Below are 18,216 nucleotides of genomic sequence, written 5' to 3' on the forward strand. Positions count from 1 at the left end.
TTCACTTCTTCCTTTCTTTAACAGTACCACCAGCTTCAGGATGAGTACTTCACCAGTGCTGTAGTTCTCTCACTAATTCTAGCTGCCTTATTTGGCCTTGTCTACCTTCTAATAATACCACAGTAAGTTTCTGTCTTTTGCCATCATAACTCAAAGTGGAACATCCTCAGACCTCCTGCAGAGGTCAAAAATTAAAGTCTTTGGAACTGGAATGGGGACTTCACATGGGAGATTCTCTGTTAGTATACCCTTCAGTCTAATTGTTATATCTTTAATTTGTTTACAGGAGATACTTTTCACTATATTTTTTTATTTTGTAGTAGTGTGCACTCAGGGGAAAAAGATACATTTCAGTGTTTATTTAAAATGTAGTGGTTATTTTAAACTTATTTGAAGTATTTCTGCATTACAAACAAAGGTGTTATGGCAGCTTTTCTAAATGTGCTTGTGCTACTTTGGATTAAGTACTGGTATTGATAGCAACAGAGATAAAACCCTGCAGAGTTTAATGGGAACTACTGAAAGTACCCATCCAGCTGCATTGAGGCCTGCATTTATAACATTCATTGAAGATTTTGGTATCAACACTATCCCTACATAAACTGTCTAGTGTGTATTTTGACCATGCATATATAACTTTTAGTCCAGCCTTGACTGTACTTAAGTAAACATAACCAAGTGGTGGGTTTGGGAGGTGTCCTATGCCTATTGTTGAGTGATTAATTAGTGATTACCTCAGATATTGTCAGTTCTATGTGAGTGCTTACTAAATAAAAAATAATTACACCCCTTTCAAATCTAGAGGTAGATAGAATTGTCTATAAGGTATAAAAATTATGAATAATGAACTTTTTTCAGATTAGAATATCAAAGCATTAACAATAAAATTTACTCACTTTTATAACTACTTCAGGGGGAATAGAACTAGCTATAGGGTAATGCTTTTGAAAATTCCATTTAAATTATGGTCCTTTCTATTCACAAGTCCCCAGTTAGAATAATACTTCTATATTCTATTATTTTTAGTTGAAAGATTGAAAAACAGTTTATTCATATTAATAACATAGAAACACTAATTTGTAATATAGTATCTTTCATCTAAAGAATTCAAAGTAACTTAGTCATCATTTACACCATTTCCAGACTAATGACTCTGCTGACTAATTGGAGCATGATTAAGAAGTCTTTCACCTTCTTCTTCAATAAGCCACAGCTGCAGTGCATAGCAGTTTTGAACAAGGAGAAACAAAGTGTATTAGTGTAGTTGAATCTAGACTGAATTTCTAAGAACCATATAGTAGCCTTTCGAAAAACTAGTGTCACTTTAAAACAGATGGGCAGAGCGTCAGTTTAAGTAGTGATCTGACAGACACACAAGCTCCAGAAGAATATCACCACAGAAGGTAATGAAGATGGAATGGGTTGGTTAAAAAAGCCACCCACTGAATGCTCCTAAGTTCTTTCTTCCAGTGCCTGAGTGGTGGCTTCATATAGCCAAAATCTTCTTCGGCTCTTCCCTTGCTGTGACACAGATGCACACATGAGCTAAATTAAAACTTTGGAAGTATAGGAAAAAGATGCCCCTCTTTCCCGAGTTTGGAGCTTTAAGCTGCTATTTAGATTGCCAAAGTAGTTATACGCGTGGCAAGAGAATGCAAAAGCTAATACAAGGCTTGTAATATGCTACCCTAATGGGAGAAGTTTTATATAAATATATATATATATATATATATATATATATATATATTTCAAGGAGGAGAATGGTCATCTAGACAAGAAAATGTTGTAGGAAAGTCAATTACTGCATAGATATACAGAAATCAATAGACTTGCTATTCTCACAATTCTTATCATCTTTTGAGCAAAACAGATTCTCAACTAAAGACACATTTTCTATTCCCAGATGGAGGTGGTCAAAATAAGGCTACGTTCCTGTCAACCTAAGTTGTCCAATTATGGAGGCACATAGAGAGTGTAGCCACTAAAAGCCCTGACTAGGAACCCTTCTAATGTCCGATTCTGTGTTTCCTTTTCAAAAAAGCAATGTAGCCCTTTTTAGATGCCAACCCGAATGTCTGTCAGGGTGCCACTCAGCACTACTGTCAGTTGTCAGCTATGGCTATGTTACGAGATGTTGTTGCATGTCCCCTGCATTCATTTCTAGCATCCTGGATACAAGGGAAATCTCTAAAGGCATGAGATCCTACCTTGATTAATACTTGTATTCAGAGTCCACACTAAAAGCAGCCAGAGTCACCTTCCCATTCTGGGTACACAGAGTACACCACACAATTCTCCCAGTTCCTGTATCAGTACAGACTGTTACATTAATTTGAAATCAAAGTCAAATAGTTAGAAACTCTACAGGAGAACTTCACACTTCTGCTGTTAAAAAACAATCTTTTTCCAGTAATCGTTAAGAGCACAGATACATAACTGCCTGAATCCATTGTTCACGTGGCTTCTGGACTGACTGGTTTATCCTCACAAGTTAGAAAAAAGGTGTGAAGATCATGTTATGCTGCTGTCATACAGCCCTGGCATGGGGCCAGGCTGTCCCTGAGCAGAAATCAAACGCACCCACACTGGTGGACTAATTTCTGTCAGCTTGCTCACATCCATAAGGTACTTTTCCAAAAGAAGTTTTCTGTAGAAAGATCTTGGTTTGCACCCCTCTTCTCATTCAGAACAAGCCTATTTTGATAGATCAGAAGAGGGAAGATTTAAAATTTAAGAATTATTAAATCATCTTTTTGAAGCATAAGATTTGTCTAACCATTGAGGAAGACTCAAAATGAGGGAGTTTTTCTGTTTCATTAAAAGGCAGATTTCTCTGATTTTATTTGACTTCCTAAGTGTCTAAATTATATGATCATTGATTTCTGAATCTTTGAGAAAGAGGAATGAGACAGAAAAAGTATCTGGTAACTATTAACACCACTGCCAAGGTCAAGTAATTGAGTTACACATTCTCCTTGGAAGACTCATCATGCTGAATATTCTGCACTAACCTACAATTAGAAAGTGTCTCTCTTGACTACCATACATTTGAATTTTTGAGGTTCTTTGATCTTCCTTCTGACATCAGAGCGGGGACCATTTAAAAGAGCATTTACTAATTTCATAGTCTTGAGACCAGTGGACATCACTGCTTAATTTGCACTTATGATGGTTAGTATAACATCAGGGTTGAGGAGGACATCCTCCACCATTTATAAATACTGTTTTAGAAGGACCCCTAACTGTAGGTTGTCCTCATGTGTTACTGAGTTGCATTGCATTACTTCTATTGTGTTTTGATTCTAGGAGTACCGTAGTTCTTGTTCTTCTGGTGTTTTGCATATGCTTCCTAGTGGCTTGTATTATGTACCTACATGTCACACGAGTACAAGTAAGTGATTTAAGATTTTGTGACTATTCTTCCCTTTGGTGTCCATGATATGTTTGTTCTTTGGAATATGAAGCCATCAGTGTATGCTTCACAGATTCAGAGAGTCTGAAATTTATGTGTTTAAAGTTCCTTATTAAGTAATATATTAGATACTTGAAAACCAAAGACCATAATCTGAAAGTAGACTTTTTACATGAGTAATTGTTAGTTACAGCAGTGTAGCATTCAGTGCCATTAATTCTACACTTTGTTTTTTGCTATATCTTCCCTGAGCACCTAGGACTAAATACTGTGTTTAAATCAACTGCTTTAACCTGACTTTTACTCCTTTCTGACTACACAGCACAATAGTTCTCACTTTCATTCCAGCTGGTCTGGATATAAAGTCCTGCTAACATCCCCTCTGTTTTCAAAATTTTTCCTGCCAAAACAGCAGCTGTTTTGATGGTAAAGCACAATGTTTTGCACACACAATCCTTGGCCTTTTCAAGACCTTAAGTAATGATTAATTCTCCTGCATTATATTTTCACAACAGTAATGATGCAGAAGGACATTTGGTTGTTTTAGGAGAGAAATAGGTCTGCCAGACCAGAATACAACATCTACAGGCTAATTTTCTGATGAAAGAAATCTCTACTTGATTAATATAAATTTAGTCTTTTCACACAAATATCAGGAAAAAACACCTACTCATTTAATGAGCTTTTCTGATTTGGACACACTAATTTTAGTTTTAAAAAGTGCCCTTTGGCAGAAGAAAAACATGTGTTTTCATGGGAACATAAATAGTATATTAGCCAAGTATCAGGTGCTGAAAAGAACCTTATTCATGAATTTAAAAAATTATTTGCAAGTAACTTTGATGATCTCTTTTTTTTATTAGGGCAGAGTAGTTTATCATCTGTTCTCTGTATAGATCATAGAAATACAGATTAAATTTGTAGCAATTTACTTCTCTTTATACAATTTACCTGGGGCTAGTGCAAACATAAGAAGTACTCCATCTGTTTTGTCAGTCAAGAAAATTTGTATTTATTCCAGGTTCCTCCAGAGATTCAATACTATACAGGATCAAATTCAGCATTAGAAAAATAAAGAAATATAAAACCTTAGAATATCACAATTTAAAACTTTATGGCAAAAAAAAAGTCTTATAATAATTAGAATTAATATAATGTGGATAATAGATATACAATTGTAAAACAATCATTCCCCTATTTTAATCAGTTTTACACTGCACAAGTGACTCAGCTTCTCCATGCTTTAGCATTAAACACCTCACTCATAAAACTACTTTCATAATATTTTTACTGCACCCGTTACCTAACATTTTGGTAATTTGACACTACTTATTTAGTTAATAAAAAATTTCACAAATAAAACAAAGAAAATGAAGCCCAAAATTCTATGCTATCATAAAAGTGCCAATACAATTTAGAATGAGGTAAAGTCAGAAGTATAAATCTTAATAGTGTCAGAATTTTAATTTAGACATGTCTCATACCTTGTCTTTTAGAGGTCTGTTTTCCATTTTAACCCAATAGCCTAGCATGTCGACATTTAAAACATGTATGTGCTACATAGACCAAAAAAATTGTCTGTGCAATGTGTCAGGACGTGATCTTTGAATCCATATTTTTCTTTATCCCTATTAACCATCCAGCATTATCTTCAAACCATGGGTATTATCTCTTTAATAAACAATAGACAGCTTATTTGGTTGCAAACTTAATTAATGGAATAAACATTTTTTCTTCAAGCAAAATTATTTTGTATTTTATTTATATGGATAAAACCACATATGTTCCACCTCACTTGGATATAGGATTCTGGTCTAGTTAAGTGGACAGTTTGATGGGTAAAATACTATGGGGATAATCACATTCAGAGCATAGCACTTTATGGTAACCTTGAAACCAGCGTAAGTGGGATACTACAGGAGTTTATCCTGGATCCTGTCCTGTCAGGCATTTTTATCAACAGCCTGGAGGAGGACATGGCAAATACTCATGTCATGTTTTCAAATGAATACAACTTTGTGAGAACAGCTGGCAGGATGATTATTGAGTGGATCCTAGATAGGTTAACAGAATGGGCAAACAGGAATCTTATAACTATAGAATGTATAATGCAAAGTCCAGGTCCTGAGAAGAAACAATGCTGTGCAATGACACAGGAGGAGTAACCAACTCTGCAAAAATTGCCCTGAGACTCTGAGGTTCAAGGCAGACAGTACTTTTGAGCCCCCTGAAGTCCTTTCCAATCAGAACTGTATGATAGTGATGAACAAATGCAGAAATAGTCTTTTTTCATAGTGTAATTTTGGACATTGCTCTATCTCCCTTGAAACACAGCTTTTCAATCTCAGATTCCTATAATCTGAGGTATTTTTTCTTCAATATGCTCAGTTTTATTAAAGGTGATATACCTCAGGTATCCCAATCTATTTTATTGATGCTAGTACTTACACTGGTGTAGAAAATTAACTCAGATTTGTAATACAAATCTACTACCAATATGTTGATTGCTCCACACCTATGTTTACATGGACTTAACCTATATTGAAGCCAGAATATATTTGTAGATTCATGCTTACTTTTTTTTTTCCTGTAATTGCTGTATTCTGAAGGCTACAGTAGTCTTTCTCTGACTGCTAGGCTGCCTGCTGGAAGCTATGTTTTTGAGGCTGGTGAAATGAACAGCTTATCTTCAAAACTGTTGACTTTCATCCAAAAATCAGGTGTTTGCTTGCTCCATTTAACCTTTAGTGAAATTCAACCTTGATAATTCTGAGCTTCCTCCTTTTAAAGGACATAGGATAGTCCCCACTTTAAATCTGACTGTTTCTTGGATTGTATCCTTGACCCTTGAAGTCACTAGAAGAAGTCCTGTGGTCTGAAAGATACATCTAGTAGATAATAGAAGCCCCAAATGTTCTTAGTGCAAGAGGGAAGGAAGGAAAGCAGCTTTACCTGGAAGCAGAGTTGATCAGACTGACTGGAACAGGCCCAAAGTGCACAGCCTGACAGACTTACCCTTCCTCTCTCACATTCTGCCACAGGCTTCATAGCAGCAAGAACTTACACTTAATAGTGTGACAAATGGAATCAGGCTAAAAGTGGAGATAAACAAAATGTGTTCAAGACTCCATTTCACCAGATATTTTTGTTGTCGACTGCTGTTTCTGAAAAATTCAATATTTTTATGAGTCACAATAATTAAAACTACTCTGGCATTTAACCTGCCTATTATAGCAGAAGACACATATACCATTCCAAAATTCTATGCTATCACAGTATGTTCTCTTGGATCACAATTTGCAAGGCAAAAGAGGCTGAAAATTTGCAACGCAAAAGTTGCGCCGGGTACTTTCCCCACCAGAGCAAAATCAAATGCCATCCTAGAATATTATTTGCATCATGAGTAGACATACAACTAAAAATTTCTAAGTTTTAATCATAGTGAGAAATAATATATAGCAATAGTAATTTTACATTTATTATCCCCAAAACTGTAATTAACATTAAAATACACCTACACACTTACAGTTACTCCACAACAATAACTGCAATTTCATAATTTGCAGTACAGGTGAAATTTCTGTATCCCTTATTCACTTCTCTTTATAGACTACTAAAAAATAACAACCCCACTTTAAAAATACTTTAAATATACTTTTTTTTTTCTTTTTTAGTGTTTTCCAGGGTGCCTGACAATACAAATTCGTACCATTTTGTGTATTTTTATTGTGATCTTAATATACTCTGTGGCTCAAGGCTGTGTGGTGAGTATTTAAATCAAGTTTCACTTAAATAAGCGTTGTGTTTAAAGAACATACTTGTGAGATCCCTTAAATACATACCATATTCTCATCTGATGAATTCCTATTTGTTTTATTTTTCATATTTGCAGAGCATGCTTCTTCAAAATTAAACCCCTTTGCTGCAATTGGGATTTTCATTGGCCTGAGACAGTGTATTGAATTAGGAATGGCAAAGCCATTAGCAAATTACACAGATAATACCTATTCAAAACCAATATAAATTTGTATTTCAAACTTTAGCATTATGTAGACTCCTGATGTCATGTACTTTATGGGAAAAGCTTTTTTAAATGTTCAACTTGCTTACTAGTTCAATGGCTAATATTTTGGGACAGACAAGGCATGGCGTCAAAACAAGATTACTATTTCTATGTGACACCTTATAGAAGATACCTCTGTGTAATAATGGGGATATTTTTAGTCCAGGCAGATCAGAAAAGATAGAGAGATCTTAAAATATTGACAGTTTTGTGTAACGAGAAGAGGTGCTTACATTGTGCTCCTGATATGATCCATTCATAGCTAATTTCTAAAAAGCTTGTTATTTGAAGTGAATGTGCTCAATACTTCTGAAAATTGAGCTTCCTTTACTGTAGAATAGCAGAGAGTTCAACATGGTCAACTTCAATTAAAATGGTCTTCAAACTTCCTCCTAAGTATTTGTCAGTCAGTTGCCTTGACCAATTCCTAGCGCTCATCTTTAGCATTTTGGCTGCTAATGCTAATGCATTAAACATGTTAGAGTACTCAAAGGAAAGGATCCACATAAAAATAGCACATGAAACACAACTGGAAATGCTGAGGAGGCAGATATTCCAAATTATGCTTCTCTGCAGGAATTTGACAATGTGTTCTGACCATTAAGAAGACATGAGCTTCAGTGCTGAGATGCCGAGCCCCATACTTTGTTTTTTGTGTATTCACTTGTCCCTGGACCTGCCCTGAGAACATACTAACTGGCTTATCCCCATGAACTGACTGGGCACACGGTCCCTTTTCTGTGGATTCCAATGTCCTGAGAGGAACCAAGAATTGCTGATGTTGAGACATTTCTGGGAATTCCTGAACATCATCTGTGTGCGTAACACACAGCCCTAATAGCACACAGATGCATATATCCTTCCTAAGGCGGATAGGAGCACAAAATGCATAGAGCTTTGCAGTGATTCCAGGCTAGCTTCTCAGCAAATTCTGTGTATCTGACTTTGGAATTGAGATGAAAGTTGTGACAGCTAAAACCTTTGTGAATCAGCCTCCATAGATCTGACCCTTACTTTGACCAAATGAAACAAGCACCATTGCTGCCTCTTAAAGGTAGTGAGAATGAGAAATAGACATCATAAGCCCTAAGGCAGTGCTGAACAACAGTGGAAGACAAATTAGAGTTCAGAAGTTCTGACCTCCAATAAGGGAATGGTCATTCAGTTACAACTTAGAACATAATTCATTCCTCAACAAAAATAACTTATAACCTAGGTAGAAATGTTTAATCAGTAGAAATTATTAGTTCCTGCAAAGTAATGCCTCTAGAATTGTCATCTGTCAGAAGAGCTAGGTGTTGACGTTGCACTACTGCTTGTATAACAGATGATATTTTCCTGAGTGGATTCCAGATTACTGATGAAGCCCTCATGCATGTGTATGTTTTTGGATAATTTTATGAAAGCATTTTTAAGGATATTGAACAAAATCCTATTAAAAGGGATTTTTCATTTCACTTTCCCAATCTCATTTCATAGTGTTACCTATTATGAGTTTAACTCACATTTGTTTATGTATTATGTCTCGTCTTTTTAAGTTAATACAACCCCTTCTAAAATACATGGCTTAATCATCCTTCAGGATGTCAGTTACTTTACAACATGCTATAAAATTTCATTCTCAGTGGTCGAGATGAAATAAAAAGGTCTTATAATGCACTTCAAAAGAGATGTTTAAGTACAGGGCAGAGCTTATGTGATGGTGCCTGTTAGATCAATTTCACACTACAATTCCACTCTCCCCTACTTATACTAACTCTTATCCTTTTCCTTTGTAAGGGGTGAAGGTTGGACTGCAGTTAAAACTGGAGCTCTAGGGACTTGCACTATTTTCCAGAAATTCCTCTCTTCCTTGGGTAACAGCTTTGAGATTTGTACATGACATTGTCTTTAGGAAAAGCAGGTTAGATTTCCCCAAATTTCCCATGAGATATATGAAAAAAAATTATTTCCCAGTATAAGAAGGAAATGGAACTCTTTGGATAATGAAATAACAGGGGTAATTAAAGATGAGTGCTTGTATTTGAAACATATGTTACAGCAGAAGTAGCTGTGACATGGGAAAAGATGTTATGTTTAGTTTTTCACTCAATAAAATATTTTATTTTGTATTTAAGTAATTGAAGTTTATGTGATTTACATAGTCAGTAAAACAATAATTTATCTCTGTACTCTGTAAAAGAACCTTTTTCACCTGCATGACCAAATAAAATGTTAACTGAAGTCCCTTAATTTTGCAGGAATATCCTGGCTTGAGAATCTCTTAGGTTTGAGCAATGAGAGGGAAACTATTCAACTCAGCCCACACTTCAATTGGTTGCCCCTTATTGGCATCTAATTAACAAATTGTGTCTCTCCCCTAAAACTCAGTGGAGCATTACAGGAAAAGGAGATTTTAATACAGCATTGAGCTTAGTGGGAACTCCACAGGCATATTTTTTCCAATTAGCAATGAACTACAGTCAGCCTCCATAGCAACTACATTTTTGTTTATTTCATATTTAACATTTTTCCCTTCTCACCTCTCCTGTCTTTTCTAGGTTGGCTGCATGCCTTGGGTTTGGAATACCAATTCCAGCAGCTCAATAGTTATAATTTCTCCTGGTGGAACAAATAAAACAATGAATGAACTTCCATGTGACACAGCCCACTATGCTTTCCTTTCCTGTGTAGTGGGGACTCTCACCTTGGCAATATTTCTACGTGTATCTTCCTTGCCAAAAATTATTCTCCTGCTTTTTGTTACAATTTTGTACATACTTATTCTGGAACTCAGTGGTTACAGAAAAGCAGTGGGGTAGGTATCATGCAAAATTAAGCAATGGGTAATTTTCTATAGATAGTCACACATTGACTACTTATTTCTGAATTGTCCTCTAGTGTTCAGTGCTGCCTAGGAGTAGAGCGTAAGAAACACATCAGTCATCCTTTCCCCAACAATTGTAGGATCTAGTAACATCCATCAACAGGGGAGCAGCTTTTGGGAGCTAGCAACTGTTGCCCCATTGTTCTGTAGTTTTATGTTAATGTACCCCAGCTGAACACTCTGCAGTCTAGCCATAGTATGGAATCAAAAAACATAGTTAAAAACTTAACTGCCATATTTCAGCAGCCCTCAATCAATTGCAATTTCAATAAAGCTTTTGAGCTTTTCCATGTTTTTATATTATCTACTTAAAAACATGCATGCACATTACAATAATGCATAGCATCTAAAAATCCTCAAGAATTGCATGTTGGTGTGATGCAGCAATCAGATGTACTCTCACCCATCTCCCTGCCCAGATGAGCCTAGTGATTAGGAGGTACCCATGTGTTTTAAACTATGGATCTGATATTAAATGTGCAGTGTTAGGTATTAGACCTGGAATAACCTATTTATTTTCTTCTTCTTTTTAAGGGGCGGTTCCTTTTACATGCGTGGCTATGAACCAATACTAGCTATTTTGCTATTTTCTTGTGCTTTAGCACTGCATTCAAGACAGGTGGACTTGAAACTGCGTCTGGACTACCTCTGGGCAGTGCAGGTAAATCACAGGACTTCATAGTATCCATGAACACAAAATATTGTCTGACTTTTTAAATCGGTTTTCAAATACTTTCAGAACAAATTACTTGGACTCAGACACAAATTGTTTCATGTCTTTTGGGGTTCTCAGTGAAAGATTATTTTACAGCTTTCTTTCCACAGATCTACACAATTCATTTTTCCTGGAGAAGTGATTTTTTTTGATTCTTAGCAGTTGCTCCAGTATATGATTAGTCAAATAATATATTTATATCTAAGATGCATTAGGAATAACCTGTTAACAATATAAATTTGAGATAAAAAAATTGAATCCGTGGGAATTTTTATCTTATATTACAAAAAGGAGTAAATCAATATTTAGGTAAATTGAAAAGAAGCAGGTAAAACTGATAAAAGGAAATATTTAAACCTGTATTATATAAAGAAACTGTGGAACTCTTTCCCAGAGGAAGATCAGAAATTTATTTAGAAACCAAATGCAGAGACCATTTTTGAAAATGTATTTCCTAACTATCATAGACAGAGCAAAAACCTATAGAAATTATATTAGCCATGACATGGTCATCAGGGTATGTCTATCTCCTGTCACACCTCTCAGCAGTCCAATTCCCACCTCCAAAGTGTTTTACACTCGCTCCCAAGAGAAGGAGAAAGTTGAATATGTAAGTTTATTTGGTGGAATTTGGAGGTTTTCCAAACTTACACACCTGTTCTCACCTTCACCCCATTAATTATTTTGTCAAGAGGACCATTTAAATCATTACAGTGCCTGCTTTTACACATGACATAAAGACTGGAACACATGGGTTACTGGTTGATTGGAACATATCCCTGGCTCCACTGTATTACATAAAATGGAGAAATCAGTTATGACTTAGTTCTATTGTCTTCTACTTGAAAAGTTTTTCCATGTAGCACTTACGCTGTGCGGGGGTTTCTTGTTTGACTTGATGTCCAAGACTGTGTTCCCTTCTTTTATGCTTTAAGATTATCTTGTTCTATAATTTCTCTCAACTCCATACAGTTCAACTGAGTGTGATCATTCAATTTAAGTTTTGTCCTATGACCTGCAGTATTGATAACTGCTGTGAATGTCAGCCTCAGAAGGTTGTTTTGGATAAAGTGATACTAGTTTCTCTTTGCTGTGGTGCCAAATACAATTTGCAGAGGGAAAAAAAGACTGCCTGATTTTGAAATTCAGTTCAGCACCTGCTTTGTTGGATGGTCTCTAATTTGATATGGGTTGGCACACAGTGGAAGTATGTGAGTGCCATCTGATCCATTAATACAAAACCTTCTGTATGTTATTCCTAGCCCTGAAATAGAGTAGCAGTGCAGTAATGTACCAGTTCTGCTATCCTGTGACCTTTCAGTGGAACAATAGAGAGTTCCAGCATCTTAAATACTTTTCGTCATTTCAGCAACTGCAACTTGCATGGCAAATTGTGCATCCCTAATGGAAGTACTGATTAAAGATTCATACTTTTAATTGAGCTTTTAATTAGCAATTAAACAGTTTAAAAAATTGGAGTACAGGAGTATGGCGTGGTTTTCTAATGAAAGACCAGACCTGGACTTGGACAGTGGTAAAGGAAGAAATATGGACTTTTTCTGTTTTCTTAGAGACAAGTTATATAAAAGTATCTAGTCATCGTCACTATTGTTAAAACCATTCTGCACTTTCTCCAAGGGACAGTAAGAGCAGATAAGACATGAAATTTCAGTATTGTCCACCGGACACTGCACTGCCCCACCTAAGCATTATCAGCACAAATTTCTCCCGGAACACATGGAGAGAGTGCACTCCTCTCTCTCTCTCTTTTAGCTAGGAGGTGCTTGGCCTCAAATAGTTCATGGAACAAAAAAGTAATAGCACTCTCCTTGTTCTTCTGTCAGCATATTTTTCCTCTAATTTGGGTTTCCTATCATTACCCACCATGAATCACAGAATTATCATGATATTATTCAAGGACTTTCCATGATGTTAGGAGTTCTTCATGTGAAAATGAAGATTTTCTCAAACCCTTAGTGTTTGATTAGTCTGACCATGACGCAGGAAAGCTGAGATCCTGTTGCTTAAGCAGTCTGCCAGCACCTCCAGCCATGGGGACCTTTCACGGAGTGGTCTGCTAGATCGGAGTGCAGTTCAACTCATTTGTTCAGGGTCACATGCCAAAAGAGAGACCACCTTATGGGTCTCCACACCTTAACCCACTGCCATTGGCTGCTAGCACCCTTGAAGAATCCACAGAGTGTTTGCAGACAACACTATTAATAAAAAACAGTAGTGAGAACGTGAGGGTTTAGGGTTGCTGGTGACAGTATCTGACTGCAAAAATGTATTCAAAGCAATGTACAGACAAGCTCTAATCCCCAGTGAGAGCTCGCTAGAGATAATCATTCAGCATGCATAGAGTACACTTCTTACCCCTAGGTGTCCATATGGAGGAGAAGAGAGGTTCAGCCTACCACCTAATCCCAGCAGTTACAATGGAGTCTTCTCTCCTTTCTTAATTCTTCTTTACATTTATGCAAAGCCTGAGTGACATTAGTCATACATATTACTCAGTGAGGGGTGGTCATGCCTTGGAGGCAGATAACATCAGTGTAGCATCTGACATAACCTTGGGATAGGGATATATGTCAATCCAAGGAGGGTAATTCTGCCATAGCTGCTGATTCAATAGCAGGACATCTTCCTTTATCTCCCTAGGCTTCCAGCTGCTGCGTGGCTTATTAACTAAAAAGTACCACCAAGTACCGTGTTCTCCAAGGGTTTCAACAGAGCCTGGTTGCAGTGTCCCACTCCACTCCACTCCACTCCACTCCACTCCACTCCACTCCACTCCACTCCACTCCATCCCACTCCACTCCACTCCATCCCACTCCACTCCACTCTCCATTTAGTTCCCCCTAGATTGTACTGTGCATGGAAAACTGGGTGTGCTGACTGTGTTCCATCCAGGGAGTAGCAACCATACTTCACCTTATATTTTCCATACTGTTATCTTGAATTTTAGGTCAAGTCTTTTCACCACAATCTCATTTTTGGCAACTGAACCCTCTCAGATCCAAAATTGTAGTTAACAGTTTTGCATCCAAAAAGGGAAGAGACACTTGTTAGGTGTGTTGAAAATGTAGCATCCTATCATTAGCAACAGTGGCATCATTAATGCCTTTCCCTGCTCTTAGATGATTTTGCCACCACCCCAGACATGACTCTGATAGCTTGATTTGAGCCATTAGCTCTTCACTCAAGAGTTCAATTCTCTACTTCTTAGTCACAGATGCTCTTTACTCTGAAACTTTTGTTGTGGTTAATACATAATGATGGATGTATCGGAGAATCTTTTCAATAATTTCTTCCAAAATGAACAGTTTGGTCCACAATTGGGCAAGGCAGATTTCATCACACATTTCCACATCAGAAATGAACAACAGCTGCCAGTGATTGAGCAACATTACTACCCATACAATGCATCAAACTGATTACTCCACTTACCTACTTGATTCCTTTGATTAGTGCAGAAATCTCCACACCTTGACTCAAAAGAGTATTGTTCTTTAGGAAGGTATTCTGCCCATACTGTATGGGTAGGTTAAATGAGAACCTTAACACTCCTAGGAAGAGAGCAACAACAAAATTTCTTGTTCAAAAAATAGAGGAATGGATAAGGAAGATCAGAAGGGATATTTTATTAAGATCATAAATTCGATTCCCAAATCTATTTGCTGTTGTCAGAATAAAATTTTCCTTGTTCCAGTGTGATGTAAAATGGAGTTGCAAGCTTGGTTTGGATTTTCAGCTGAAGAACCTTTTTATTTTTCCTGTTAAAACATTTAAATTCCAGCAGTCAAACTAAATGCCAGAGGCCATTTCACATGTTTATAGAAAACAGTAAGTCAGAGTTATACCACCAAATAGGGGAAGGATATTTTAAGAAAAGAGCATGTGAAATTTAAACTGCGAAATAAGTGTCAAGAAAACGGCTCACAAACAGGAAATAGATAGTTTGAATAAAAGCTTCAGGTATATTTCTTGCAAAACTTAATTGCTATTTAAAGTTTACTGATATTTCACCTCTAGAATAGGTTTGTTTCTTATTACCCAAATTAGAATAGGAGCTGAGAATTTATTTTAAAAGGCAACAATTCCTGAAGAATTTGTTTATGAAATCAGTTCTCTTTCAGAACTCTTTCTACTTGTAAAGAAATTTTAAAATACAGAATAAACTGCAGGCTAAACAGACTGTCTAACCTGAAGAAAAAAGGTTATTTCCTAAGTTTCGTCATGGAAAACAAAACTTAGCTACCTGGAAAAAAAATCACATTAAATAATATTGTTAGACTATACAAAAGCAAGAGGTGACTGTTTTTCTCCTACTTAGATAGAAATGGATACTGAGAAATTATGTGGACTTTGTAATAGATCAGGATACCAAATTTCAGATATAAATTGGACACCAAGAAAGATTAGAACAGGTTCATCAATGATTTATGTGACTGAGGTTTCTCAACAATGCCTGAGAATCTGACTTTCCAGTCTTCTACTGACTGTAATTAGATAAAGAAAATCACATTGGGATCACAGTAGATTATTTGTGTGTGTGATTGAGGAACAAAAAATAAGCTATGATTTCTGTGAGATGAATATGATACTGATCAAGTGTTTTCTAACTGAAATCAGTGTGAGGCCAAAAGTCACTCTAAGAACAAGGAACAAAAGCCAGTAAAGTAATTTTGCACATGAATCTATGAAAGACTAGGCTGGAATTTGCAAACCTAGAAGTCCCAAATGATATTCCTAGATATTCAATATTTTTCAAATAAGGGGTCTGATTTTAAAAATCATTTCCTCCTATATGACTCACACTAACACTGTAAGTCAAGCACTTGTAATAAGATGCCCATATCTTGGGTTGAGGACCTCAGATGTCTTAACTCCTAAGCACTCATTCTGAATGCTGTCATTCACATCAGTAACAGAATTTCTCTTGTGAAGGAACTGTATATATTTTCATGACAAACATCAGCATAACTAAAACATTCTCTAGAAATGTTAACTATTTTTATATTATTATTTTTAATTTGTACATCATTCTTAAGGATGGTCAATTTTAAAATCTTTTTCTCTGTTAAATCTATAGTCTTATCAGATTTGTTTCAATTTTACTGCAAAGTGCATAGGTTTGCTTTAAACACTGGAGATTCTCATTGGCTTCTTTTGTCTGAAAGATGGATCAAATACTGCTGTCACTGTATTGAACTACCTGGGAAGTAATTGGCCTCCAAGGCCAATGTGATTTAAGTTGGATTATTCTGATTTACTCTGTAAACATATCAAGTTTCTATTTAAAAGAACAGAGAACTACAGAAGATACCAATACACTCAGCTGATCAAACACTGAAAACAGCTGAGAGACATTACCTTACTAAGGATTTAAAGGGATTTTGCCTAATGTAGAAGCATGGTACAGGAGAACTGTTCTCAATCTAGATTGCTACTCTACATTTTGTTCATTTTAATTCCAAAGGATGAATTAATATAAATAGGCTCAGCTAAGTTTTTGGTTTTTGTAAAGGTTTTTCTTCTCATCTATTCCAACAGGCAGAAGAAGAGAGAGATGATATGGAGAGAGTCAAGCTGGATAATAAAAGAATTCTTTTCAACCTGTTGCCAGCCCATGTTGCACAGCATTTTCTTATGTCTAATCCAAGAAATATGGTAAAGCAAGATAAAATTTAAATACATGCTGTATGGGCCTGTGTTGCTTGGGCCACCTTACACTTGTATGTTTTCAATAACGGCTTGGAAAAAAACTTTGCTCATGTGAAAACAGTAGCTTTGTAAAAATTTGCGTTCAAGAATTAGTTTGAGATTATTTCTTTTGCTGTATGGTCCTGCTTCTCTGAAGAATTTTAATAAAATTCAGAATAAGGGAAAGTTGTCATTCAATATCAATGTAACCAAGTACCTGCATGTAAATCACTTTTTTCATTTCCCAGTCAATGTAGGATATTGGAATTTATCACAGTATTGCATGAGCTCAGTTTGGTTCTGAATGGTGAAGTGCATGAACTGCCAGACATTTATGTATTAACCACTCTAGTTCTGGAAAGTATGCTACCATTACGAAAAACATCTATTTAAAGTTAAAAACAGAGAATTCTACATGCTTAAGGAAGACTCAGATTAACATACAAGGCTGCAGTGACTCAATAAATTTGTTCAAGAAGGCCTTATGAGAGTCCTTCTGGTCATCTGAAAGCCTTCAGCATTGGAGTAGCTGTAATATCCATGATACCATTACTGAGACTTTGGGTCAAAGTATTTGAACCACAGAAGAGTTACTTTGCTTTCTTTGAGTCATCCAAATTTTTAAGCAGAAACCTTACCATACAGAACAGCATGATATGACATTATATTATATTATATTATATTATATTATATTATATTATATTCCACAACACATAGAAAAACTTGAAGGAGTGAGGCCAGTTATCGACCACAGGATAAAATTGGTTCATGTCTTATTTTGCTTATAAAACAAGATTGAGAAAACGTAATTATTTTTCTTGTACAATAAACATTCTATAATTCTATTGTTAAAACTTTGTCCAAATTTTGGCTCACTGCTTCTATGTCTAAACAGAAAAAAACCTCTCCGTTGTTTTAAATTGGTTTAATACCTTAGGTGTTAATTTTATATTGTGGTCTTAAGTGAAGATACCTTTCAACATTATTTTAAGAAGTCTGGTTTTCTCTCTAGAAAAACTGATGGCCTTTGTCCTACTAATGTAATAATGGCGTTAAATTTAGATTAATCTTTTTAAATAAACATTATATCTGCTTATGAACTACAGGACCTTTATTACCAGTCATATTCACAAGTGGGAGTGATGTTTGCTTCCATCCCAAATTTCAATGATTTCTACATCGAACTGGATGGCAATAATATGGGAGTGGAATGTTTACGCCTGTTAAATGAAATTATTGCTGATTTTGATGAGGTAAGGTCTAAACACTGTCTTTTGACCATGCCAGTTCTATCAGATAACTATCAACGCGATTATCTGAAGTAAATCAGTGTATCTTGAACTGTTTACTAAAACAATACTATAAACTTCCTGTTTAATCATAGTTTGTGTCCACTGGTCTTCTCTAAAGCGCCAAATTTGTACTTTTAGGCACATGACTCTGACCTAAAATTT

At 35.9% G+C, this 18,216-nt stretch overlaps 1 protein-coding gene across 3 annotated transcripts in view; it reads left to right on the plus strand.

Annotated features, from left to right (window-relative positions):
- The window catches only part of ADCY1 (adenylate cyclase 1), a 149,771-nt gene that overhangs the window by 120,806 nt on the left and 10,749 nt on the right, over positions 1–18,216 (plus strand). For 2 of the 3 annotated variants that reach the window (XM_054273247.1, XM_054273249.1), the window contains exons 10-16: positions 25–122; positions 3,307–3,391; positions 7,087–7,176; positions 10,016–10,272; positions 10,876–11,002; positions 16,613–16,729; positions 17,869–18,015. In XM_054273247.1, coding sequence (XP_054129222.1) covers positions 25–122; positions 3,307–3,391; positions 7,087–7,176; positions 10,016–10,272; positions 10,876–11,002; positions 16,613–16,729; positions 17,869–18,015 — 921 coding nt within the window. The remainder of the gene's footprint in view (positions 1–24; positions 123–3,306; positions 3,392–7,086; positions 7,177–10,015; positions 10,273–10,875; positions 11,003–16,612; positions 16,730–17,868; positions 18,016–18,216) is intronic. The other variant, XM_054273248.1, reaches the window with a different exon arrangement.

This window comes from Melozone crissalis, unplaced genomic scaffold, assembly GCF_028551555.1.
Source record: "Melozone crissalis strain CALT ecotype California unplaced genomic scaffold, PUWL_Pcris_2 ptg000016l_1, whole genome shotgun sequence".
Lineage (NCBI taxonomy): Eukaryota > Metazoa > Chordata > Aves > Passeriformes > Passerellidae > Melozone > Melozone crissalis.